Genomic DNA, 27,114 nt, shown 5'->3' with positions numbered 1-27,114 from the left:
CCCCTCTGGCCACACATAATAAGCAATTCTTTTTTTCTTAGAACAGAAAAGCACCCAAGTATTTCTGATGGGGAGTTGGGTTTGTGGTTTGGTTGGTTGGTTTGATTTTTTTTTTTTGTCGTTTTGTTTCTTGGGGGTGGTTGCTTTTTTCCTGTAATGGCATGTTAGAACAGGACAGTCTGCCTTCAGCACCTACCAAATTACAGTGCTCAGGCATGGAAGGGAAAAGAATGCAAAGGGGGATGCATGTGAGCCATGCACATCTGAGCACTACTGAAGCTAAAATTTACTGGTTTCCAGTGCTTCTGCACACAGACAAGCACTACAAGGAGGGAGACCCTCTTTTGTTTAACCTCTTGGAACAAGGAGAGATAGGGAGTAAGAGACAAGGGACAACATTACATGACATAATATCAAACTCCTGGTTTTATACACGGGGTCAGATTTCAAATGTAGGATGCAATCCTATCAAGTGACTCATTCACACTGCTGACAGTTACCTTAGGATTTTCTTCTCAGGGAACATTTGTACAACTTGCTAACACACCACCATATGAGCTCACCAAAGTGGGACATTCCTGAAAGGAATTAAAGGAACATTTTGCCTTCCAGAGAGGTGACCTCTAACACACAAGACTACAAAATGCCTCTGGAAACAAGGATAAACAGCTGCTTTGCTATAATGAAATTTGTGAAGGAAATTGGGAGTGATTACTTGGAATTTGTGTGTGTGTGTTCTGTGTATATAGATAGAAATTAGCTGATCTTCCTCCAATATCCAGTAATGATTTCTTTCCATCTATTAACATCAATTTTAGTGTGATTGGACATGCAATGATTTCACCCATTTTATGACTGGGAAGTCACTTTCACTAAATTTTAAAACAGAAAGGAAACCATGGCTAAAAACATACATAAAAATTGCTCTATTCAATTTCATCTTAGGGTGTAGGTAAGAAAGGGGAGAAGTGGGAAAAGAACAGCTTTATTTCTCTTCTATTAGAATTCTTCCTTTCCCAAGGGAATCAAAGTTCTTCCTTCTGAATTGTTAATCAAAGAAAAATGCTCAGTGGGAACCACAGTTCCATGATGTAACAAACCAAGAAATGGAGAAAGCAAGTGATCTGCTCATGTCACAGGCTTTCATGACCATTAGCTAGAAATGACCATTAGCATCCAGAAAATTACAATAATGAAAATGAATATGGTGGGTAAAAATAATACAGTGTAGGGGTTAATCTCTTGCCAGTCAGATGAGGTACATGGAAAATGTGAATGTGATGGAGGTTTGATTTTGTTAGGAGTCATCTGCTTCCAGCACTGGAACTGGCAAAGCCCGGGCAGCTCCTTCAGCTGGCACTCTGCTGCAGGAGAGATGACCTCTCAGAACAGGATTTATGTGAGCTCCAACAAACACAGGCATTATGTATTCTGTGAGACACTTCTATAAAAAATTAAGACTATTACTACCAGTGAGAAGTTTTGATGAATGAATTTTAGGGCAAAATAAGGATTTGAAAGCACTATTACTAATAGAAATTTATCTGTCTTAACATTTACTACAACAAAAAAAATAGGTAGGAAAGGATGAAGACAAATGTGTATTTCTCGCTTGTTCTGCCTTTCTTAGCAAAGTCAATTTTAAGAGAGAATTAAGAGGAAACTAAACCATAACTTCATCTATTCATTTTTATCAACTTCAGGCACATTAAAAAAATATACTTTCAAAATGTTTCTGAGGAAAAATCTGTAACTCCATTGGTGCTGACTTGCAGTAATAATGGAAAAAAAATCAGGAAATCAAACCAAGGCAGTAAAGAAATGTTTAAAATGACAGTGATGGAGTTTGTTTAATTTACTCAGAAAAACCTGCCACATTTGTTCTTCCATAAATTTTAAGTGCAATCAACTAAAACTTTTGTAAGTAAGAGCACTTGGCAATTTATGCTGTGCCTTCAAAGCAAGCTTAAGACATTGAATTTTCCAGTTGTTCCACATTGCTTTAATCAGCAAAATGAAATCTGAATGAAAATAAATTATAAATAAAACCTGTACATTATTTTCTGGGCTTCTTGGGGATATAGTATTCATCTTAGCCCCTTCCAGCATGAAACTAGACCTGGTGTGCCTTTGTAGAGCATTGAGCACACAATTCTGTTTCTCACTGCTACAGCATAAATATCAAATAATAATTGAAAAGAGACAAATGACAGCATTTTTAAAATGTACCTAGAAAAAACTTATATGCGTTTTGAAGAGAATTTAAAAAGTCACTAACATTTCTTAGAACATGAAACACTGTTGGCTGCACTGCCTCAGCATAACTAAGTGATTTCAAGTGAAGATTTTTCTCATTTGCCAACACATTTGTTGTTGATTCTGTCACTTGAATACACTTTACAGGCAATAAACTGATGTATATGTCACCTCTCTTTTACGTGTTGTTTTGTATTTTTTACAGAACTTCTACGGAAATGTTCAAGTTGTAGAAAATGCATAAGATGCAAAAATAAATAATAATACTACACTGTTTCTTTTAGGAAGCTTAGAAATGGGCAATTCAATACTTACTGAAAGCTGACACAGTTGCACTGTAACAAGTAGAGACACCTGACACCCACCTTAACTGAGTAGGTAGAAAGTAACGCTCATCCATAGGAAGTCAGCGTGCATGGCTATTTATGCACCCAACACTTCAATATCTGGCCACTCTCCTATCACAGTTTCACTTCCAAAATTTTAAGTTTATTCTTTTAAACAGAAGAAGTCTGAAAGACAGAAAAATCTTTTTAAATGGCTGCAGCAAACTGGGGTGTTTTCCTTTATGTATTTGTCCAACTACCTAAGGTTATCTCAGACCTTAGTAAGAGACTTTACAGGAAAATAATCCTGCTTGTACCTGAACAATCACCAGACAACATTCCTCTTGTATGAAAATAATATACCTTTAATATATTTACAAGACTGACCAACTGGATGAAGTGGCTGTACTTCAGAAGCACTGCAAGAGCTTGTGTTAGTGAACTATGCCACTATTTATATGTCTGTATTTTCTTGACATCAGTTATAAATCATACAATCAAGCGAATCATGAAAGGGTTGTGAAGAGCTGGACAAAAGGAATGTACACAGCAATAAAAAGAGAAAAAAAAACACAACAAAAATATTTTTACACCCAGTTTCAAAAATTATCATTTTTATGATCAAAGTTGTCAAATTCTTTCTTTCATTACTTTTTAGATAATATCAATTGACTGATTTTATGACTTAATATTAATGACTACAGTAAAAGCCAGTATGTCTCAAACTTGCATGCTAGCTAGTAACATCTATCCCTTGTAAAAAAGTTCAATATATATTGAATTCTTCTGGGAGCTTTGACATCACTAAGTGGTGAAACATATAACATTAGGATAAGAAAATAAAATTGTATTTCTTACCTTTTGGCCAGCCATTTGCAACTACAAATTAAACAGCTGTTAAGATCTTCTGTTATTTTATATATCATCCTATAAAAGTGCATGTAAAAAAAATTCACAGAGTTTCTAGGTAGCATACAATGACAAGAGAATCTTGGTTTCTGATACATTCAATTTGACAAATTTATGCACTAAAATGAACACATGCAGACATTGTGGTATCAGTTCTTTATCTTTGGTAAAATGATTTCAATTTATTATAGCCGTATTTGCTCTGATATCCATTTTGAGTATGGTCTGCTATTAATTAAACCAACAGGAAATATTTAAATGGATATAAACAGTATCAATGTGTTGTTAAGTACATTCATGACTTTTTTTCATACATTCTCTGAGAATGTTTCTAGCATATGGGCAAAATGAGCAAATGCTACTAACTATGATTTACTCCCAGTTTAACACAATACGTTTACTAGTTCTTGCCATCAGGAAAAACCATTTTGTTTTCCTTTCAAAGGGATCAATATGAGTCTACGAACAATATATTCTAAAAATCTGAAGTAAAAATATCAAATATTTTGTACTTCCTTAAAAATGCTAAAATAGAAAATTACATTGGAACTGACTTAAATTTTGCTATGACCCATCTAAGTAAACAACAGAAAAGGACCACAGAGAACATCAACAATTGCTCCAAGGTGTTCCAGTGATGCTCTTTAGGCAACCACTGTCTTTACTGACTCTCTCTCACCATTTCTATCAGTTGTTTTTTTTTTTTTTTTAAGAGAAAACTAGTTTTAAAGCAGCACTCTCCAGTGACAAGTCATACAGCAAATTCATGTTGGGTTCTGGATGATCTTTGCTACATTTGAGGATATTAATGATGCAAACTTGACCATATGAACCTAAGTTATACATACACAGTTATGTCTCCAAATAGCTACTAATTACACTAAAACAATTTGGCAAAGTGAGGGAGTTCCGTATCCCTACACCCAAATATTCAGATGCTGTTGCACTCATGGAAAGAGTTACACTGCCACAGCTCATATGCTGGGACCCTGAAACACTGGATTTCACCACAAAACCAATCTTTGCACATACTTTTTATATATGCAATTCAATATCAACACTGGAAACCTTTGGAATCATGATTTTGATAGAAAGTAAGGTCTAAAATTTTTTTAAGTCATTGTTTCAGGTCTTTTTGATGTTGCTGTTGCTTCTGCTATTTTACAAACAGGGTGGCAAGCAGATGATGGGAAGATATTCCATGGGTATAGGCTTGGATCTGTTTTGGTGGCTTTACCCAAGACAAGCAATCCTCAGACACTCCAGCAGTTACACTGGACAAAACAATAACTCACGGGGGTGAGTGAGTTATTATATTTTGCATTGACATCACACACGTTGTGGTGTCAGTGCAAAAAAAAAAAAAACCCATTCCCACGGTGTCTATGCTCATGTCTCAGTTCTTCAACAGAAATTCTTGATTTTAGAAATAAAACCAATGTAACAGTCAAAAATGCAAATGACACCATTCTGACCCACTCTTTGACACAGTATTATAACTTCCAGTACCTCAATATCATGAAGAACAAAACAAGTGTGAAGCTGAAGTTACTGTAAAAGCAAAGTCTAATATTCCAATGATTTCCAATGAAAATGGCACATTCAAATTTAAATTAGTCTACACATTTGAAAATCTGAATTAATTAAAAATACTGTTTCTAATGGTATAATGTAAAACTGCTCTTGAAGAGCACAACCATAAAAAAAATTCTTTATTATCAGAAAGTGATAGAAAAGGAAGATGCAGAAATGGGGAGTGGAGCAATAGTTTCAATACATGTATTTGCACCAGTGAATATCACGCTCTTAGCGAGTCATTGATAGCTGTCACTGATGGTCTTTACCCATGTACAAATGTAGTCAGCCACTTCCCACTGCTGCGGTGCCAACAGAAACGCAACACACACACTGAAACGCAACAAATTTAGTGCCTGACTGTCCCAGGTGCTGAGAACCCTCAGCTCCCAACAGGCCCTTCAGTCTAAACCAAAGCATACTCTTGACAATAATTTAGTGGTCAAAGTCTTAGCAGTTTAAAGAGCCTGTCACTTTTTTTGCTTTCTTAGCTTTTTTCAGTATATCACACTTTTTTCTGTTAGGACGCCGGCACCTTTCATCAATGCTCGGTATACATTCATAATGCCACACCTCTTCCATTTTCTCCACAGGATAAACTGCCTCCACATAATGACGGATCAGTCTCAGTCTGATGGGATCAAGCTGTTTTTTATTACAAGCACCTGAATGGTTGTACTGCAGTCTCAGATTCTCCGGAGTAAAGAGTTCAGGGAAGAGTCTTACAAGAAGCCTGGCAGCAAAGTTGCCGACCGACAGGCTCTGCTGCACTATCTCTCTTATCTCCTTGTCAGACAGCAAATACAGAGAAGGCACAGGGAAGTCTGGATTAGGAACAACAAGTTCATCAAGTGGTATCTTGCAAAAATCCTTGCTGCTTCTTTCCGGTGGCAGTGGCGGCCCTTCAAATTCTTCCCGGAATCTCTCAGGGTTTATTGCATAGGTGAGAAATTCCCTCCTGTCGGGCCCTGGCACATGGATTTTCCGTTGCTGTTGGTACGAGCGCCTTTGCTCCGTGTCTCTTCGTCGACACCTCTCGTCAAGCTTCCCAACAAACTCTAATGTCCACACTCTGTCGTTCTTCGCTCTGGGGTACAGTATCTGCACATAATGTCGAATTAATTTAATTCTAGTGGGGTCAAGCTGTTTCTTGCCTAAAGATCCGCTACAGTTGTATTGCTTCCGTAAGTTTTCATGAGTAAATAGTTCAGGAAATAAGAGAACAAGCAATCGGGAAGCAAAGTTGCCTATGGAAAGACTGCTTTCATATATGCTTTTAATCTGTTCCTTGTTCAACAGGTAATCTGGGACAGGGACATCGAAATCAGGAGGGGGAAAGTCAAGTTTGTCAAAATCTATGGGTACAAGCCAAATTTTTTTGGACCGTCTGCCAGGCTTTTCATATTCAAAACTGTCTTCCACTTTTATGATTGATACATCATCTGGTAAACTAGAAGAATCGTAACAGTCATCTCTCATCTGGTCACATTCACTTCCATCCATATATGTACTTTCAAGCTCATCATTTATTCGCTGAACACACTGCTGCAACCAGGCTTCCTCTTCTTGCACGTCTGGAAAGTAAATTTCAGTGTACCTACGGATTATTTGAAGCCGATGAGGATCCAGCAGTTGTTTTCCAGAGTCTCCAAAGCAGCTGTACCTTTCAGCTAATTTTCTGTGGTCAAAGAGCTCTGGAAACAGTCTGTGTAACAAAAAAACAGAAAACTCTCCTGGTGAAGAAGCTTCATCTAAAAATTCATTGAGATCCTGAGCATCCAGCATGTAATCTGAGGCAATGACATTACTCCTGTCCAACGACAAAGCTTCCTCCTGCTCTTTATCCTCCATAAAATGAGAGGATTCGACCTGCTCAGTCTCATAAAAACTGGATGATTGCACATTCTGCTGACTGTTTTCCATTTCCCTTTGAGCCCAAAATCTATTGAAAAAATCATTGACTTGAGGCAAACACTCCAACTGCCACACAGCTGTATTCTTCACAGAAGGATAACAAACTTCCACATAGTTACGAATAAGCTGCAGATGAAGAGATTCAAGTTTCCTTTTGTTGAGAAAGCCACATGCACTACAGCTCCTGCCAAACTCATCGTCACTGAAGAGCTCTGGGAAGAGCTGCACCAGCAACCGGCAAGCCAGGTCTCCGCCCGATGTGCTTTGATCCATGATTTGTTTGAGTTCCGTAGAAGTCAGCTGGTACTCCGGGGGAGGCTTGAAGTCAGCAACAGATTCTGCTGGACTGACTTGCTTTTTAATTCTGCTAACCTCCAGAGACAACAGGTCAACTTTACTGTGAAGCTGAGTCATATTGGTGTTGAGGGTGTTCAGCGTGTAAAACATTTTCTGTATCAAAGAATATATATTTGATTCTGAATCTGCTGATGCTGCCGCTACTGCAATGGCTGAGTCTCTTTTGCGTTGATCGTTCAAAGTCCGAATTTGTGAGGGACTGCTGGGGTTGATTTTTTCAAACAACTCATAAGAAGCAAACTGCTCTGCTCCTGGTGGGTTCTTCTTCTCTGTGATTTTGTGTGAGATGCCATAGAGAGGTTTCTTATAAGATGGAGTGATTGTGTCACTGAAAGATTCTTCTTCACAGAGCCATGCTACATTAGAATTCTTGTTCTTGCTTGGCTGCTCTGCATTCGTGGGTGAGCCAGCATCTCTGTTCCTCATGTTTGAAAGGGAGCCCTTCAAATGAACAAATATTGTATTAGTAACACTCCCTTAAAAATATTAGCTATAAATATGTGCTCCTTAAGCAGGCATTGTTACATAAATATGCAAAGTCAAATTTTCTCCAGGGGACTTGTGTTAAACAATAAAAATTAATAATTTCACTGGAAAAAATAAAAATACAGTAAAGAATTATTTAGGTTTCCTTTTTGTTTTCCTTTTTTTGGCTCATAGCTTTCCCCATGGAACAGAAATGCAATAATAATTCTTAGTACTCTCTACCCACAGAGCTCTAATTACTCCCCCAAATTAAGTATCATTAGGCTTCACCTTGGATATGAGGATCTTGGGCTGTCAAGAATTTGGGTGGCAACAAGTCAGCAACAGAGCCAAGAATAGCATCTAGATTTTCTGACTCCTAGTCCTGTGACCTTGCCATTGCCTCCAACAACTGCATTTAACATTCCAGCACTCTCTTTAGGTTAGCTTTTGAAAATGTCACAAAGGCTATAAACCACAAAAAATATGCTTATTCCCTTTTTTCTGATGTGAAAGGTTTATATATGTTTTAAAAAAATTCTTTATAATGGTGCAGAAGTACTAAACAAGTCCTAGAAATTTATTAATTTTTAAAAGGTATTCTATTTAAATAATAAAAAAGTGGAAAGTACCTTGGTACAATATATTTTTTTAAAGGAAGCCTAACAGAAGATTTCTTTATTTCTGAAAGACAAGTAAGTTTAGACTCATAGATTTCTAACTTTCTAAATTATTTAAACTATAGAAATTTATATAATTTATAAATTATATAAAACTAGTAATGAATTCTTGAGGACTTAATGTTCCAATTATTTGTACTTATTCCTCATTGCTTGAAATTGGAACCAAGCATTTTCATCATCTCACAGTAGATATGCAGGGCTTGATTTGGGGTTTTTTTCACAAACACATGGATATTGCAAATAATTCTTAAAAGTTAAGCAGATACAACAGAATCAAAATCCCACATAAAGAACTCAAACATGAGAAAACACTCCGAGATTTGTAGATGTTTCTATACTGAAACAATTTTCTTGGCTTGTTCTATAGAACATGAATTAGATACAACACTACAGAATTTGCATTCAAGTATTAAAACAAATGAAATACAGACTTCAGGTCTGAGCTGAGAGCCACAAGAAATTTGAAATTCTAGCGAAGGCCCCATAATGTCCCACAATGAGGAACTTGAATTAAGGTTTCTTTCTTAAGAAACAGAACTGTGAGTCATGAAATCAATGTGGTCCCTATGTGTACTCATACTTGGCATCTGCTTACTGCAGTGACAAATTGAATCTAATTATTTTTTAATTTCTAATGCAATGTATACTCAAAGGAGACTCAGAAAGAACAAGCTGGTTTCCACTCCAAGTTTAGAAACCAGCATTCAATTAAACTGAAGCTGTTTCCAAGTACTGCTCTCACTCACATCACATTACCCTCATACAAAACCTTGTGTTTGCACATCCAAAGCTGTGTGAAGAGATGATCAAATGAAAATGTAATGCTAAGGAGATGCATTTCAGTGTGCAGAATCCCTGGCTGTCATGGTGCCTAGGACACCTGGTTTCCAGGTCCCAGTTAGAAGACTGTCCCACTCCAGTCCCACTCATAACAAAGCCAGAACAGCGACCGAACTGTGAGCAAACTGAAATCCACGCTGCCCCCACCAAACTGCAGGCTCCTAAGCTGGGACTGAAGATGTCATACCCCACCTGCACTTGTCAGTGAAGAAACAGAGGAAGTTCCAGGTGGTAACAGAGCCCTGCATAGACATCATCTAAAAGCAGGCCATGAAAATCTCACCGACAGTGTGCACAATACTGCTCCTCAGTCAGGCACACAAACTGAATTACAAAGCTTTTTACTATTCTACATCTAAAGAACAAAACAAAACTTTTCTTACACAACCAGTGAGACCTACCACCTAAGTTGCTCTTTCATTAACACTCCTGTTAACTGAGAACATACCAAATATGCCTTCAGAAACAGCATCTGCCTCTTTCAATTCCTCTTCTACTACGAAAATACCTTGCTGCTAAATAGCTTGCCATGGGCCACCAGGTATCTGTCAGTTCTCATTTGACCTCCTGCTGTTTATTTTCCCTAATTAATTAATAATAAAACTTGGCAATATAAGGGTAACTTCTATTGATGTGCCCCTCACACACAGTCAGGCCAAATCAATATTAGAATGTGTATTAAAGAACATTAATTCATTACTTTGACAGTAAGATCATTAAAGTTTGCAGTCTCAGTTTTGGACATGGTGCTGTGGAGCTCATGCTAAGAACTACACTACGATAGCAGCTGAACTTCTTCCTTCACTAATGCAGCTCCCAGTGTCTGGATCTGGCTGCGAGATGGATTTGCATTTCAGAATATTTGCATTTCAGAAACATATAGCCAGTGTTCTCCCAGCAGATGACAAAACATTTGGGCCTTAAAAATATTTAAGGATATTTTAGTTCAGATGCATTCTCATTTTCTTTTCTTTTGCTTTTAATTATCCTGTCTATGATTTCCATCTGGGAACAGCACTATCAACACCATAAATACATGGCTTTTGCAAAATGTACAATTTAACTGATCAGTTTTCTGTAACACTGATCTTTAAACATCCATGAATTTCAGATAATACTGCACCCATTTAAGATTATCAGTTCTAAAGTACTATCAAAAAAGAAGCAAAGATACTGTTCTATGAGACTCAATGCATGTAAGACACTGCTGCTTTTCATACTACAGTTGCATAGCAAGTTTTTATGTTCTAAACATTTTATGAACATTTGCAAAGTACAGTATTTTGCGAAACATCGACCAATACAAGAAATTGTGAAATAGTCTCTCACATACTCCCTGGGAATCCTAAGCCAAGTTTTAAAAGTTGCTTAGTTATTGTGCTGCTTCATCCTCAAGTCCATTTATGACCTTTGTTATGCTTAATAAACAAAGTCTAAATATCTCTAAGAATACAGTGCATAATATTCAAGCACAGAAGTAAAGAATAAATAAATACATAAGCAAGAAACATATACTTTCAGGCACATAAAAATATGGAAAGTCCTGCACATAACTTTTTAAAATCTACAATCTTCTACATATTGTTTTTTAAAAAGAAAATCAGGAAAAATTAATTCATGATTATGAAGTGGCACTCAAAATTTTAAAAAAAGAGTGAAGTCTTCAGATAAAAAGTAATTTAGTAATATAATTACCAGCCCAAAAGTACAGCTCTGTTTATATCATAGATAGATGCCTATATGACGTGCAGTAAAAATATACAAGCACAACATTCTTCAGAATAATTAAGCTTTTTCCACTGTTTAAATAGAAATAGTTAATAAAGTCATCAATTAAAACAAAATATTGGTACTAGAGAAGTAATTAACTTTAAAAATCCTGTTAAGATTGAGGACTATTTCTGGTTGGTTATTTAACTAAACATGCTGATTCATTGGGGTCAGCCAAGAATGAATTTTCATTGTTGTTCCTGGGTCAACTTCTGATATTATAAATCCAAAGTTATAATTAATTTCAAATAAAACTTTAAAATTTATTAATGGCAAACAGGAAAATGCAAAGCAAGCACAGTTCACATTATAAAGCTCTTTTAAGAATCTGAATGTAAGGAAAACAATTGTAAAAAGAAAAAGAGAAAGGAAAAGAAAGAAACCGTGTAATAAGATTAAAACCTACCTACCACAGGCATTCAGGGGGAAAAAACAGCCGTAAGAAGTCAGAGAGATGATAGTCAAGAAAAAGAATCACAGAGAACTACAGCTATAAAGAAGACATGAAATGTGCAAATACATCATGGAATAACTGGCTAGGTAGTAGAAGAGCAGAAAAGGATACGTGCATTAGGATAGGTCACAAACTAAATATAACCCAGGGCCTGAAGTTATTCAAAAGAGGATGAATTTGAATCTAGGTTATTTTAATAAAGTGCTGAGTGTGAAAAACAGGAGGTCAATACACTGCTCTAGAGGGTGGCAGGAGAGATGTTACTACCCAACACTGGACACTAGTCTGTCTGGACTCTCAAATGGAACAACAAAAATATAACGTGACTCCTGAAGAAGAGCTGAAAAAAGAGAATTTTAATCTTGGAAAGGAAGGACTGAGAGTGGACAACATCACATGAATTTTCCCACAAGCAGAAGACTTTTCTAGGAACAGATGATCATTGCTCTCCCTACTGAAAAGAACAAGGACAAAAAGAAGCTAGCTCAATTTCAGCAGAGATTAGTTAAAATCCACCATTACTAGAGAGGTGAAACACAAGATCAGGATAATGGAAAAGACTGGGCATCTCCTTCACTGGCTAGAGAAACATCTGGATTGTCCCAAGCTGGGATGCCACATCAGATGCTGTAATACATTCCACTCTTGATATAACTGAAATCTTCTGCATCCCTGCATTTTTATCCTTCAAATAATACAGTAATTTATACTGTATTATTTTATACATTTTATTTAATGTCTTACTGACATTAAATCTTTGTCACTGAAGAAAGAATCACAGCCCTGATTCTGCCACTCAGGATCAAGCTGAGGGACTGTGTGACAGGAGAGGGACTGTAATCAGTCATGCCCAGTTACTCCAAGTCACTGCCCCTTCCTATGTTATCTGCTGAGCAACAAAAATATTATTCACATAAATGAATTCATCTATTACTATGAACTATATTTCATAAATATGACCACTTTCATGTTATTTAGAGAACATCCAGCTGTGTGCAAACTGGCTTAAGATTAGCCACATTTGCAACAAACTCATTACCAATGCAAATTTAGTTAAAAGACTTGCATTCTACTTAAAGCAGCAGAGAATTTAGCCTAGAAAATATGAACCAAAAAATCACAGTCATGTGTAGAGCAGTCACCTCTTGTGTAAAGCGTCTCTTCTTCACGCTGGGTAAGGCATCCTGCTGGCCTCCTGACCCATCACAGCCAAGGGAGCTCTGTTTCCGTTTGCTGGAATCCTGTAGGCAAGTCACCGCACCATCCAGTGAGTGTTTCTCAGCTGATCTGGAAGTTACTGAGCAGTCCAGAGCTTCATCTTTATTTTCTGTTTCCACTTTCACATTTTTCTTAGGAATTTTTACTGAAAAAAGAGAATGTTTAGAAAGATAAAGCACCCTCTCCAGAAAACCATGACATCCTTAGTATAATGTTCTGTGATTTGTCTCTTTATACGAAAATGTGTTTTGAAGAACTTCATTATATTTATTACTCCTATGGTAAGTGTATATTGGGGCCATCACAAAATCAAATCATTCCATTTTCCAATAAATGACATCTTCTTGTCCAAAGAAGAATCTAAAGTATAAACAAATAATATTACAGGAGGAAGATTTTTTGGAGGGGAGGAAGGATGTAGAGTAGAAATAATAATGACTAACAAAGATAATGCCCTATTTTAGATAACTTTAAAAAAAACATTAGTGCAATTTGTCTTGATCCAACTGCATTCTCTATTAGGTGGCAAATACTTTAAATCAACAAATATTTCTGCCTGATCAAAAATTATACGAAGTATCATATTTTACCTTCATCATCATCAGTGATTTCAGCTGAATTCATCTTCTATCTCTCTAAAGAACAAAACAAAAACACAAAAATAAATATCAGCATCTTCTAGAATCAGGGGATATCTACATCTCCTCTTGTAATTACTCTTAATCTAGAAGTATTGAGTTAACAGCCCACAAATGACTCCCAGCCTTTCCAGTCTGTATGTTTGTTATTTTCAATAGTTATTTTCAACTAGTTATTTTCAATAACCTTCATGGCCATCTACAGACCCGTCAACAGGCAAACTATATTGTTAATAACGCACAGCAGGTAGGGAACTATTTTAAACTCTATGTCTTTTTCTGGTACAGACAAACGTAAAAGTCATTCAAACCTTCTCTGTAGTGTCTTGGCAGTATATAAATGGAAGTTAATTGTATTAAGTCTTCCCCCTGTACAAAATCGCTATTATTACAGTCAAATGTGTTCATATTGTCCTTGTGTTGACACAAAGTCATCACAGAAAGAAAACTCATCATTAATAGTAACATACATCCTGGAGTATGTTTTTATTTAAAAATCTTTCATCTTTTGGTATAAATTGCATCAATTCCAGCAGAACAATGCACATAGATCTACACTAAGTCCTTTTTCTCTGTTAGCCTCTAAATAATGTGGGTTTTGTAGGGAAAAGCAAATATATATATTATGCTAGCATGATTTTAGTGTTACTTCTCACGTGAAAAACTCACCTGCATTTCTGTTTACTTGAAAACTAATTTTGCAAGTTACTTGGGGCCAAACATCAATCTCTGTACGTGTTCCTAAAAGATATTCTAAATCTTTGGAGATCTACAAAGCAAACAACTTGGTCAGATATCACTGACCCTTCCAGGGCACGCAGCTGCAAACTGACACTCTCCACTGGAGAGCGGGTGACTGGCAAACGGTCACGCTCTGCTCATGCTCCTCTACACGCAGCATTATGCTTATCTGGCCCAGAATATTATGGCTTTACAAGTGAAAGTCAATAAAACCAGTCAATCAAAAGTGTACACATAGCCTAGGAGTGGGAATTATAATGAAATTGATAAGAAAGATGGGGAAAGAAAGACAGAGAATCCGTTGTGGAAGGAAAAATAGTCTGTAACTCTCTCCTGAATAATGATGAATCAATTTTTATTTTTTTTACATCTCAAAACACTTTTTAAAAACTCTGTAAACACGTGAATGGTGTGTAGATATGAATTTCAATTTGTAGGTCATTGATGGCTGTAATGGTAACTATGAGGTTCCATTCTGGATTAGATTTTGTACAATTTACAATAGGTGGCACCCAAACAAAAGATGCACAGATTTATAAAATCAGCTTATACTGGGCCACCCTTGAAGCCAAGATACTCTTTGATGTGCTGATCTTCCACATGGCCCCTATATACAGCCTTGTAAAGGGCATCCTCAAGGGGATAAAATGAGATTGTCTTCATCATCACGTATAAAAATAAGCCTCTCTCAGTTGGATGTAGAGCTACTACAAACCCCTCAGATACCTTATCCTTTTACCCACCATAATTCCCTATTTCAGGACTTGTATTGATTTATGAATTGATCCATATATCAATTATGCAAGCCTAACAGTACCATAATCATGTCACTTAAACTCCTGCAAACTCTCTAAACATAACAGCGTGAAGCTAAGTGGCCTGCACCAACTTTTAAACCACCTGATAAGCCCTGACATGGGTTAATACCCGGTCTTATTAACTCAACAGTATTTAGAGATTTAGACAAAGTCACTACAGCTCTTCATGAAAAATCCTACAGCAGTCTACTTCTCACAGCACCATCAAAAAGCCCTCCTGGACCTTAAGAAAATCCCATTGTACTAACAGTTCATATTTTGCCCTGATATCCCACATACATTGATAGTTACTGCCTGGATCTTCCTTGCACTTTTCCATGGTGCACTAGGCATGGCTCTGAGGGCTGTGGTACAAGACCAACAGATGTCAGTGCTCAGGGAGTGTGACACACAATCTTTTTGTGAGAGCCTGAGGTGACAGTAAGCAAATCTATCAATACCACTACAGAACATTCTAAAATGGAGATCAAAATGATTTTTCATATAATCCTAGACTGCTTCGTTGGAGCAAAACAGTGAAAAATGTTAACCAGAAAGGCAGAAGAGAAGATTAAAAGGTGGCAGTGGATGAAACAAATATTTAGGAAGGAATATTTAGGAATTTTATTTTCTTTCTAATTCCTGCTATTACTATTGTTAAAATGGGAAGAATGCTTTAGAAGAATTCCTATCAGAGGAAAAATCAAACTAAAAGGAGAAGATAAATGAGTACTTGAAAAACCACTCTTTAACACGGGAAAGAAGTGAAAATTAAAGCAAAGCAACAGTTAACTTTCTGAAGGAAACAACATTAGGAAGGCCAAAGCTACCCTGAATTCAGGTCAAATAACACTGAGTTAAAACATTGTTTCACAAATTTGAAATACAGGTTTAAACCTTTTAAGGTTTTTTAATCCGAAAACTGCCAGAATACAATTAAAAGTGAATAGAGAAAATCAGTGTCAGAACCAATGAAGCCTGGGAAGACTGTGTTCCATACCTGAGATCTTAGGTGTCAAAAAAAAAGCATGAACTCCAATTTTTTTTTTCATTTTTGGGAGCCCTGGTAATAATCTCTTTCCTTATCTAGTTTCCTGTCTTCTTTGTGAGATTTGTAAGAACTCTGGTATTGAGAAAATGAAGCACATCAAACATATAACAGCTTCTGTTAAGAGACAGGATTCAATTGTCCCTTTGATTTCCTGTCTTGCAGCCCCACCTGCTCCCTTGGTCAAGCATGGGTGCCCACCTTAACCTTCCATCTTGATAAACTGTCAGAAATCAACTCCTTTTTTTCCTGGGTCACTTTCCTTGTAAGACAGAAGCAAAGGGCCCAGCTCAGGAATATGCACAAGGTTTGGGCTGGAAAGGAGGAATTAAAATCTCTCCTCATACCAGCAAGTCACTGGCTTGGTTCAACTATTCAATGATACCTTATTTATTCCACCATCTCGCTTCAAATCTGGGTCATAGTGGACCCACGGGTGACTAGTGAGCCAACAAAGAGGCACCAACATAGCAATGGCATCATTGCTTCCACAGGAAATTAGGATTTATGGAAAGGTAGAAAGCCTGTATCTCTTTCTGAGTGTGTCTGTGCATGCATGCCTGTATATGTAAGATTAACAACAATTTTGTTGATTGTTTCAAGTCCACTAAAGATAAAAGATTTCATATTTGCTAAAATATTGTTTGCTGTGCATCAGTTCTTACTAATAATAACTTCCTCTTTAAAAGAGGTAGCACTGTCAAAGTCTGTTTCGAGGTAGCAGTCTAGCCCAGACTGTGAGATTAGGCAAAGCTGGAATGAAAAAAAAAGTCTAAAAGATCTTGGGGCAAAATACTGCAAAAAGCAATTGAGTGAGAAATACATACAGTAAAGCAAACATCCAACAGTTGTTCCTTGTCATGTTGAGTATACAAAACATATTTCAATCTTATATGTATTTTTTTCAAAACGGAAGATAAATATACTTATCATCCTCAGCCTAATAATTGCTCAATGCTATCTAGAGGACAGCTGTTTGCAAGTTCTAGGAAAGAGTGAACACTCTGTGCTGAAGTTGGAAGCCCACGCCTGCAACTGTGACTGGCAGAGCAACCAGCCTTGGCAGCTTTATCTCGCTGGGATACAGACAGATGCCGCACTGCATCCTGTTTTCTGGTGAACCCCCTGGAAGAAAGATTCCAAACCAAACACTTTCACTATGTCAACAGCCAAATCCAAGGGAGTAGGGAATGAAGGGGAGTCCTGGAACACCTTGTCTGTCACTACTGGACAAATTCCCTTCCCGCAGATCCTGCTCTCCCTTCTCATCAGACTAGGCAATGAACAAGACAGTTCAATGACGGGACTTAACACTCCCTACTTCAATTACTCTTGCTTAGACATCTGCCTCTATTCCAAAAATGTACCAGGTCATGACACTTAACTGCACTGTTGTATCATTTTGGTAATGACATTCCACATTGAAATGGTATTACCCATGGTCAACAGAGAAGCTCAAAGAATAGGGCAGTGCTGGGAGTTGCAAAGCATGGAATAACACCTTAAAAAGGTGTTTTGGAATGTTTCTCTGTGCATTTAGTGTTACCGACCACCCTAAAGCTGCTTTTGCATGTAGAATGGAACATGTGAACCACTTACCAAAAATGCACCTACCCAAAATATGCACTGAAGCTTTAAAGATTTAAAGCACTGGGGTACGACAGATTTTATGAGTAAGGAAAGAAATTGCAACTCATACTCGGAATGTATTTCATTCTCATATCATCTAGTATAATGCATATTGCTACTTCAAAGTAGCATAAGGTTTATCTAGTTATTGATACACAAAACAAAACTGAATATTTTGTTTAGTTTGTTAAGTTATATCTTCCCATAATGTGCATTCTCCCCCTCCCGTTTACCACCTAACAATTACTCATGTGTTTGCTTTGAAGGCTGCTTTCCCGACCCCTCTTATGATTTTGACCATTACAAAAGCACAATACAGGGAGAAAAGATCCTGCTCATCATGTAAGATGAAGGTAGTTCTCTGCCTTTGCAATCATTCTTAAAGAAAGCCTGACTGATCATTTTCACAGCCTGACTTAAAAATTGAATTAAAAAATTCCACCAGAAAAAAATACTGCTGTCCTGCTGTTTGTAACTAAAGTAACTGTACTCTTTGAACTCCCATATCTAATGTGCTAAGTTCTGACAAATGAAAAAAAATAGTGTGAAAACCACACAGGAAACTATAAAACTGTACACATGCTGCATGTGGAAAGCAACTGGGATTTCATCATACTTGTTAATGCTAATCATAAATGAAAATTAATCACTACCTTAAACAAGTTACTAAATAATAACAATAATGATGATTATCAGTTTTATAGAAGTTTGCTGCTTAGAATTTAACTCCTTACAGAACATTGTATTGTTCAATTCACTAATGCATGGTAAAAATGTAGAAGTTGCTTCTTGGATGCACATCGTCCCACTAAGTATTTTAGCTTCTTCATGTAGGTTGGCAGGAATGTCCCTAATTCTTCATTACTGGCTACAAGAATGTTATTAAAAACACAGGGATTGAGACATTGTGTTTTAAGTTTATTCCCTTTAAAGCCTCATGGTGGTACATTGCTTCATATATAAAACTCAGCTCATAATGAAAAGTGTTCTTGAGCGTTGCTTCTGAAAATGTCAACCGTTCTTCTACATTTTGGGCAAATGTTAAGACATACATGTTTGTTAGTAATATTAAATACGTGTTTGATAACATATGCAGAATAAACTGCTCTGTTTCCTTAGCTTTCAGGATGCAGTGAAAGATACAACATCCCTCTTACAGCATATGTATCCTAATAAAGTTAAATAAATGAGGAACAAAAAGAAAAAAAGCGGATCTTTTAAGGAGATGACACTAGCTAAATTTTCTAAGACATGTACATTCAACTGCTGTTTAATAGCCAAAATTAGCACCTCCTCCTACACATACCATCATGTAACAGGACTTTATCACTGAATTGCAATGGTATTACACTACATAACTAGAGCATGATTTACCCAGAGCCAATCAAAAGCACTGTACATATATTCATTGTCAGCAATTGACAATGATTAATCAATTAATCTGGGCCAAAACTCAAGTGTCTGTCCTGTTCCCTGTCTCAGACTCTGCCTACACTTCCTATCATGCACTGGGTGAAGCACAGAAAGTAACCAAAGCTTCCCATGGGAAGTCCAGAGCCTTGAAAGCTGGTGGGGGTAGGTGGAAGCAGTGCCATTCCACACAGCAGGTGAGCAGAGGGCTGCTCCAAGTGCCTGGCAATGGTGTGGAACTCTGTCCCTCGTGATGATTTAGAAGACTGATTCCTATGGAACAGTTGGAAATAATGAGAGGAAATAACAATTCTCAACCCAGCCCTACAGTCCCAGAGTCAAAAAGGACTGGAGGCGTGTGCCCTCTGCTCAGGCTGCCCAGGAGCCGCCTCCTGTTCGGGGTGCGTGCTGCTCTCCAGGCTGTCTCTTGGAAAGCTCTCCTGCTGGGCTGAGAAGCAAACCTAGAGAACTGCGAGCTCTGCGTTCTGCTTTGGGTGCCAAGTAATCTGCATCTTTTATTTCCTAGCTGCAGCACTGGGTTCAATAATTTCAATATTGCAATTATCCTCAGGGTAGATTTTATTCCTCCGATTTGTAAAAGACAGTGCAACTCAAATTCAATTCAACTAAATTAGACATAAATACCACTCCAAGACAGAGCTGGAAAATGTATTTCTTAAAGGCAATGTTTGCCTTTTGTTCAGGTCTATGGGCCAGTGATTTGGGTCTATGATTTGACAACAAATTTTACATAACTTTGACAAGGCCTTATAAATTTTGAAGAAGCAGAGGGTCAAAGAAGTCCAATACCTGAAATCACCTTAATAAAAAACACTACCAAACAAAAACCAAGACAGTTATTTGAAACTGACCACCCATCTTAAAGAAACTGAGATCTGAATGTTGCTCCATTTAACTGAGCAAAGAGAAAAATGCAAGTAGACAGCATATGAAATACTAAAAGCAAATGCTTTCTGTTCTATTCATTTTGAGGTAATAGGGTGCTGTAGCCTTGTTTCTCAATGAAATTTGTTCTTAATATCCAGTACTGACCCTTGTAAAACTAAGTACTGTAGAAAACAGTATTCCAACATTACAAGCATTTTGACTACATGAGTAATAGTAAGTTCTAAATACATGAATAGTAAGTTCTAAAACTACAAAGATTTTAAGGAACCAGCAGATGTCGTTGGAAGCACTATTCTTATGGAGAATAAAAATCCTTGTATTTTCATATTTTGAAAACCTCCTTTGCTGCCCTGTGGAGCAGGACATGAAGCCTCAAATCTCCACTGAAGCCAGCCTGCAACAAGGGTGCTTTTTCAGTAGGACTAAGAGGGCATGCACTTAATTTGGGTCTTTCATATTTCATTTTAATTAAGTTAAATATGCAGATTTAAAAAAAAAAAAAAAAAAAAAAAAGCCTAAAAAACCAAACAAACAAAAACCCCCAAAAAAACCAAAAAACAACCCAACAAATCAAAACCACTCTGCTCAGTTTTCTCACAATTTGCCTAAAATTGAAGTTTTCTCAATCTGTCCTCTGTACTTTTACCAAACAGCAATTTAATCTTGCAGGGGTCAGCAAAACACTAACCTAGTTTATTTCTAGCAGTAATGCAACCTAGTTTATTTCCAGCAGTAATGCATAGATTTGTCTTTTCTTCAACCACGTGTTTTCCACTGGTCTATTAAAACATTTTGTTTTCCTCTCTCGCCTCTCAGTCTGCTTTTATTTTAAAATACTGTTCCATCTGAACTTTGTGCAGTTTTAATTCTCCTCCAAACTTCATTCACCTTCCGTTTATTTTTATCCACTGAACTTACCTAACCTATGAAAATACTTAGCGCAAAGATAAAAACTCCCTTGGTCCAATAATGAGTTTGATTTAGCAGGAGATAAGAAGTATGTATGAACATCCATGGGTAATTATTTGTTTTACGAGATGTAAATCATTAAAGTTGAAAACAGGGAAAAGGTTTCCCTTTCCCTGCCTAGATGTCTCTGCCCCATGGGTCAGGCATACTCTGTGTTTATGGGTGGCAGCGCAAACCCTACTCACACTTCAACCCAAAAAAACTCTGGGACTGCGTCAACGCTATGTGGGAGCCGTCACATGGCTGCTGGCCCGCGGCCGGCTCGCATTCTGCTGGTTCAGAGTTTGTTCCCTTCTATTTACAAAGGGCTGTGTGGACACACCGCAGGGAAAAGTAGGGTAGAGGCAGCGGGCGATCAGCGCGGGGGAAGCGGGCGGTGGTCGGGGAAGGGGCGGTGAGCGTGGTCCGGGCGGAGGCAGCGGCTGTTCGGGGCAGGGGAAGCCGCGGGTGACCTGGCGGGAGGCGGTCGGGCCAGGGGCGGCCCATTCCCCCGCAGTGCCCTTCACCGGGCCCCTCAGAGCGCGACCCAGCGAGGACCGACACGAATTCCAGCGCAACCACCCGCCGGCCGCTCCTCCCGCCGTGTATGATAGGACAGGCGGGACCCTGACCCCGGCGCTAGCTCCCGGGGCACGCGTGGCCCCGCGGAGCCCCGGGGCGGTGCCCGGGCGGGCCCGTGGCGGGGCCGGGCGCGGCCGGGGCTCCCCCCGCGCCTACCGAGGGCCGGCGGAGCGGCCGCCACGTGGGAGCGGCGCGCGCGGCGGCGGCGGCGCGAGGCCCCGCCCGGGGGCGGGCGCTGCGGCGGGGGACGCCCCGCGCGCACCGCACGCGGCGCGGCCGCGGCCGCTTCCGCGGTCAGACCCACGAGCCCGAGGCGGAGGCGGCGGTTGGTGCTTCCGGTCCGAACCCTGCCCGGGCGGATCTATGTGGCCGGCGCGCGGGGGAGGAGGGGGAAGGGGTTAAGGTGAGGCTGGAGGTGACGGCGGCGTGACCGTTCCGCTGCCCCCCCACCCCCACCCCACCGGCTCCCCGTTGTCCCCCTCCCCCAGCCCCGCGGATGGAGGCACCCGGGCCGGGCGCGCGCGACCCGCGCCGCCGCAGCGCCGCTCGGAGCGGCGAACAAAGAGACCCCCGCCCGCGCGGCCCCGGCAGCGCGGCCCCGGCCCGCGGGCGGCCGGGGGAGGGGCCGGCCCCGCGCCTCCCCCGCTCGGCCCCCCCCTCCCCGTTCTTCCCCCACCCGCCGGGGCGGCGCTCCCCGCTCGCCGTGGGGTGCGTGGAACGGCGCCCGTCCCCACCAGCGGCGGTGGCGAGACTTACCTCTGTTCCGCGCGGGGCCACGGGAGCCCCGGGGCGGCGGGGGCGGCTGGAGCGGCCGCCGCTGGAGCCCGCGCTTCCCCCCCGCTCTTTGTGTGCGAGGGTCCGCGCGCTGCGCTCTCGCGTGACGTGACGGGACCGTGTGTCATTTCCGCACAAGGACACCGAGCCCCGACCCGCCGCGGCCAGCGCCACCCGCCGCCCCGGGGCAGGGGCAGGGGAGGGAGGGAGGGAGCGGGGGTGGGGGGGGAGAGCGGCCCGCTCCTCCCCCGTCCCCTGGCTCCCCACCCCCCGCCCTCCCCGGCACTGCCACTGGGAACGCGCGCGGTTCCCACTGGAGACCCCGCGCGCCCCCGCGCCGCGCCCGCCCCGCCGCCCACTCGGTGCCGCGCGGGCAGAGGCCCCGCCGCCGGGAGTGCCACGCGCCCGCCCCGCGACACGCCCTGCCCTGGACCCCGCGCCCGCACGTGGGGCCGCCGCCGCTCGGGGACACGGCCCCGCGTGACGGGGCCGGGACCGGCGGGGACGGGGCGCGCTCGTTGCCGGCCGCCGCCGCCGCGCGGGAAACGCGCTCCCCCCCGCCGCCCTCCCCGGCCTTTGCGTGGCCGGGCCGCTCCGCGCGGTCTCGCGTGGAGAGCCAGGCGGCGGGCCGCGCACGTGCGCGCGCGGGGGAGGCGGCGGCGGGGGCCGCGTGCCCACGGCAGGTGGCGGCGAGCACGTGGCCGCGCGCGGGCACACGGTCCCGCATCCCCCCGCGCGCCTTCCCAACACCCACCCGCCACTCGCGTCCCGCCGCCGCCACCGCCAGGCTGCGACAAAACCGGGGGGATCCGGGTCATCCCCAGGCAGAGCCGGGCTCCGGCCGCGCCGCCGGAGAGATCGCCCGGCTGCTCCCGAGACCCCGGCCGCGGCCGCACCGATCCCGTAAATCCGTCCCCACGGCGGCGTGCCCGCGGGTCAGCCCGGGGCAGCTCTGCGGGCGGAGCCGGGGGACGCGCCGAGAGCTCCTCGCACACACGGGCTGTGACACCCGCACGCCGCCTCTGCCCGGCCCGGCAGGCTCCGGCCCCCGGCGCTGCCCCGAGCTGGCAGCGCCCGTGGGAGCGCTGCCCGCCCGCCTTTATGTGACCTTAACGCGGGTCTCTGTGCATAGCGCCAAGTAGGAAACGCCGGTGTTTGGTGCCGCGTTAGGCTTAAGCCTGTACTTTTTAAAAAAAGTTATTTCAATAAGTTGGTTTAATTCAGATCCAGGCTTTTTCCCACGCTGGTTAAACACAAGACCGCTTCCATGCTCCGCGTTTGCGGGGCAGATGGCAGCAGTGATTTATAAAACAGACATCGCATTCTTTTTTAATTAAGTATCCTTGTAGATTTTATCTTCCCTGAAATTGACAGGAGCACATAAGACGTTACATTAGTCTGCCAAATCATACGTGCCCTTTTGACTAACAGCTTGTAGAAAACCAAACCGTTTCCCAAAGATTAAAAAATAATTCAAAAAAAAAAAAAAAGTGGGAGAGCGAAGTCTGGTTTTGTAACCTATGGTCAGTTCTAGCAGTTATGTTTTTTTGGCTATATATAACACACCTTTGGAACTTAGCATTTTTTTGGGAAATGTTTTGCTTACACAATGAACTCAGCCAGTGCTGCCGTTCCTAATAAATAGATTAATTTTGCTGTTAATAAAAGTACACAGCCAAGTGCTCTAATTATATTGTAGTTGCTTTACGTTTTGTTTTTTTCTCCAGAATAAAAGAAGTTCAGTCTAAAGATGTTTATAAAAGGTGTTTATTATAAAATAAGTAGGTGAGGGCTGATGCTGCCATGAAGCATGATGGATTCTGTGCAGCATGGAGGATTTATCTGATAGAAGTTACAAGGCAAATACACACTGCCCAAGCGGCAAGTAAATGTGGAGGTAGAACTCGTGAGCTCTGAGCAGTGCTGTGAAAGTAACTGATAAACATTTCGTTTGTTTTTTCAAACTTTTTTTTTTAAATTCAGAAGGAATACAAAGACATGTAAGTCAACTGAGAAATAACTGGACAAAAATCTCAGATAAATCTGCCCCATAAATAGCTCAGCACTTTCCTAGTCACATGCTGTTTCCTCTGAAATGAACAATACAAAGAGTGCCTCTTAAAATAAAAAATCCTCACCATTTTAGATTTTTGGCGCTTTCTTTAGATGCAGTTCTCTAAAATTTTGTTCTTCCACTTATGTCGCTCTTCTAAATTTAGCATTTGGGACTTTTGGTATGTTTACAGTGTCATATCCATGAATAATCCTAACAGATAATAGTTTGTTGATTTTAACTTTGACTGCTCCTTTTATTATTGCTGTTGATAGACAGCTGTTAAAAGGAGACCTTAAAAGCGGGAACCACCAGCATTGTAACTCCTCCGATGAATCACTCCAACGAAGGATACATTTATTAGCAAGACAAGCGTTCTGCAGTTAGCGCATCATTCTCTCTTTGGAGATAAAGAGCACTTCCCGCGAACTCTTCTGAGCCTGTTAGCGCTATGAACACCGACGTTTACGGCGTGATTTGCCCCCTCCTTTACCGTAAGGATAATTGAGGCTTTTCTTAAAGGGTGCCGTGTTTTAACAGCCGGCCCAGCTGCTAAGTAGTGCTAGATCTCAGTTGGATTTTACTAGAATGCTTTACTTAGTGGGGCTTGGGAAAGGCAACCATAAGGCAAGAGCAAGCCAGTGGAATCCCAAACTCAATTTCAGAGCCCTTGAGAAAATACCTTGCCAGTTTGAACTTCACCTCATTTCTGCTCTATAGTGCTGGCCTGAGGCGTTGTAGCTACTAGGGACTCAAGCCCAGGAGGAGACCTGAAGGGCCTCAGCTAAGCATAAAGTAGCACGAGCATATTGTTGCAATAACAGTATTCAATGGAAAGGGAGCGAGCCAAGTTGTCTCCAGGCAATGCAGGTAGCAAGCTTAGATTGGCTTCCCAGCCAGACAAGTCCCATTTATTTTCACCATTTGAACTTGTGCTATACACGTCATTTATTCAAATGTTCATCTTTTCCCCACTTTGTGCCTTTGGCTCAAAAGCCACTCTGTGACACTGCGGCAATCTGTGAAAAATTCCAGGTCACCAGGGAGGGGAGTAGTGGTGCTCTAGCGAGAGAACTCTTCAGTAAAAAATCACCACTGCTCTTGAGCCATTACTGACTTGAGCAAACTGCAGGAGATTTCAGTCACCAGCACGATGTGCTCAGAACCCCAGGGAAGCTGAAAGCACAGTTTGCACTTGTATGGACTTCTCTAAGGGTGGGCTGTGGCAGGTCCCTAGACCTTTGCTTGCAGAAACTCTAAGGTGCCGGCCCTCCCCGGAGAATGCCTTCTCTGAGTGAGTTCCAAGGATCCAGGCGGCCAGAGATTCCCCTGGGCAGGGGTGAGGAACTACGGTGCCTGGCAGGGAGGTGGCAGAGCTGGCACTGCTTGTCCCTGAGCTGGGACTCGGAACAGCTCAGTGTGCTGGTGCTTGGTACGACGACAAGGAGCAGAAGAATGAACCTAAATTTAGAAGCCTTTTTGCTTCCTGCGCTGCAAACATTTGGGATAAGCAAGAATCCAACTTGAAACCTTCAGCAAGGCTTCCTTCTTGTAAATCTTTGCAATAGCCTACAGCACTCAGTAGGCAGAGATGTGGCATGAGATGTCAAAACCACTTTCAAGCAGAAACTAATTTTGGCAGTTTCATTCTGTAAAAAGTATTGCTATGGTACTAGTACATCGTCTATCACTTCACCACATCTTGAAACTAGGCCGCTGTGCAGCCAGACACAAGAGTTATGGAGCCCGGAAGGAAAGGAGATGAGAAACAGTGGGGTGTAGAGCCAGCTCCTTGAAACTTATATACATTTTCTGTTAAGACTCTAATCAGCAAACAAGCCCCTTGTGCAAAAAGACGAGGCCACACGGGTGGCCAGAGCCCTTCCTGCTGCTCTTGGGCTGGCTTTCAGCGGTTCCTGTTGCTGGCCACGCCGTGTGCGCAGCAGGCAGGGGAGCTGCCCGCTCCCGCAGGGCAGCCCAGAGCCACGCGGCTGTTCTCCGCAGCACAGTGCGATTTCTTCAGCCGAAAGTGGTTCCAGCCTTTGCTGGAAGGGTGCTTGTCCCTGGGGACAGCCACATGGATGGAGTCTCATGTTTCCTGCGGGTTCCTCCGGGCTGGCTCGGGCGCAGCTGGGCCGGATGGGACGGGCAGGATTGCCCTCTAGAGGGACGGCACGGGGGACGCGGGTGTCCGGCGGGCTCGAACTCCAGCGGTGTCAGGAGCCAGGCACTGGCTCACCCAAATCGGGCAGATACTTAAATTAGGCAGCTTGGAATTCACCTTAAATTATTTAGGCATGTATTTGATATAAATAAACTTCAAAGAGACTGAATATATTAGAGGAGGGGGAGGAAAAAAAAAAAAAAAAAGAGTGCAGCTTCCAAAATTTTCTGCCTTGAATTAAAAGGGTCTGACAGGCACCATTAAAAAATCGGTCCAATTAACTCATCTGATTTGCAGTAAAATATGTTCTGCAATTCAAAATGTATAAAACTAATATATTTAATGGCAAATAAAGCAACTTGATTACAAACTTTGCATACCTTCATGCTCTTCACAGCAAGTCTGACTGAAAGGACATGTATGGACACATTGCGCAGGAATATTTGGAACCTCTGTTGGCCACAGGCAACAATACTGAACAAGTAACATGCTGCGGGCAATACCCATACATTGCTGTAACCCAGGCAGAGATGAACAGTGGCAGACATCTGAACTTTATTTATATTTTTAAACTTCCTGTGGCTGCAAGCAGTGTTGGAGGGTTCTGCCAGCAAAATACTATACTAGTTGGGAAACATTAGTTTAGAGTGCCAG

The 27,114-nt window shown here is 41.6% G+C and overlaps 1 protein-coding gene across 2 annotated transcripts; it reads right to left on the bottom strand.

Moving 5' to 3' along the window:
• Positions 1-2,926: 2,926 nt before the first annotated feature.
• Positions 2,927-23,127, bottom strand: BEND3 (BEN domain containing 3). Of its 2 annotated transcripts, none has more exons than XM_058021494.1 (4): positions 22,998-23,127; positions 13,358-13,402; positions 12,692-12,912; positions 2,927-7,778 (listed from the first exon to the last, which is right to left on the bottom strand). In XM_058021494.1, exons 2-4 carry the CDS (start codon positions 13,389-13,391, stop codon positions 5,517-5,519), a joined length of 2,517 nt encoding a protein of 838 aa, XP_057877477.1. In that variant the 5' UTR covers positions 13,392-13,402; positions 22,998-23,127; the 3' UTR covers positions 2,927-5,516. The 2 variants fall into 2 exon arrangements, with proteins under 2 accessions (XP_057877477.1, XP_057877476.1); XM_058021493.1 differs by lacking the exon at positions 22,998-23,127 and adding an exon at positions 22,226-22,310.
• Positions 23,128-27,114: the final 3,987 nt, after the last annotated feature.

The sequence above is a fragment of the Melospiza georgiana genome, chromosome 3 (genome assembly GCF_028018845.1).
Source record: "Melospiza georgiana isolate bMelGeo1 chromosome 3, bMelGeo1.pri, whole genome shotgun sequence".
NCBI lineage: Eukaryota > Metazoa > Chordata > Aves > Passeriformes > Passerellidae > Melospiza > Melospiza georgiana.
Note: the sequence above shows the minus strand (reverse complement) of the source record. Positions and strands in the feature narration are given on the sequence as shown.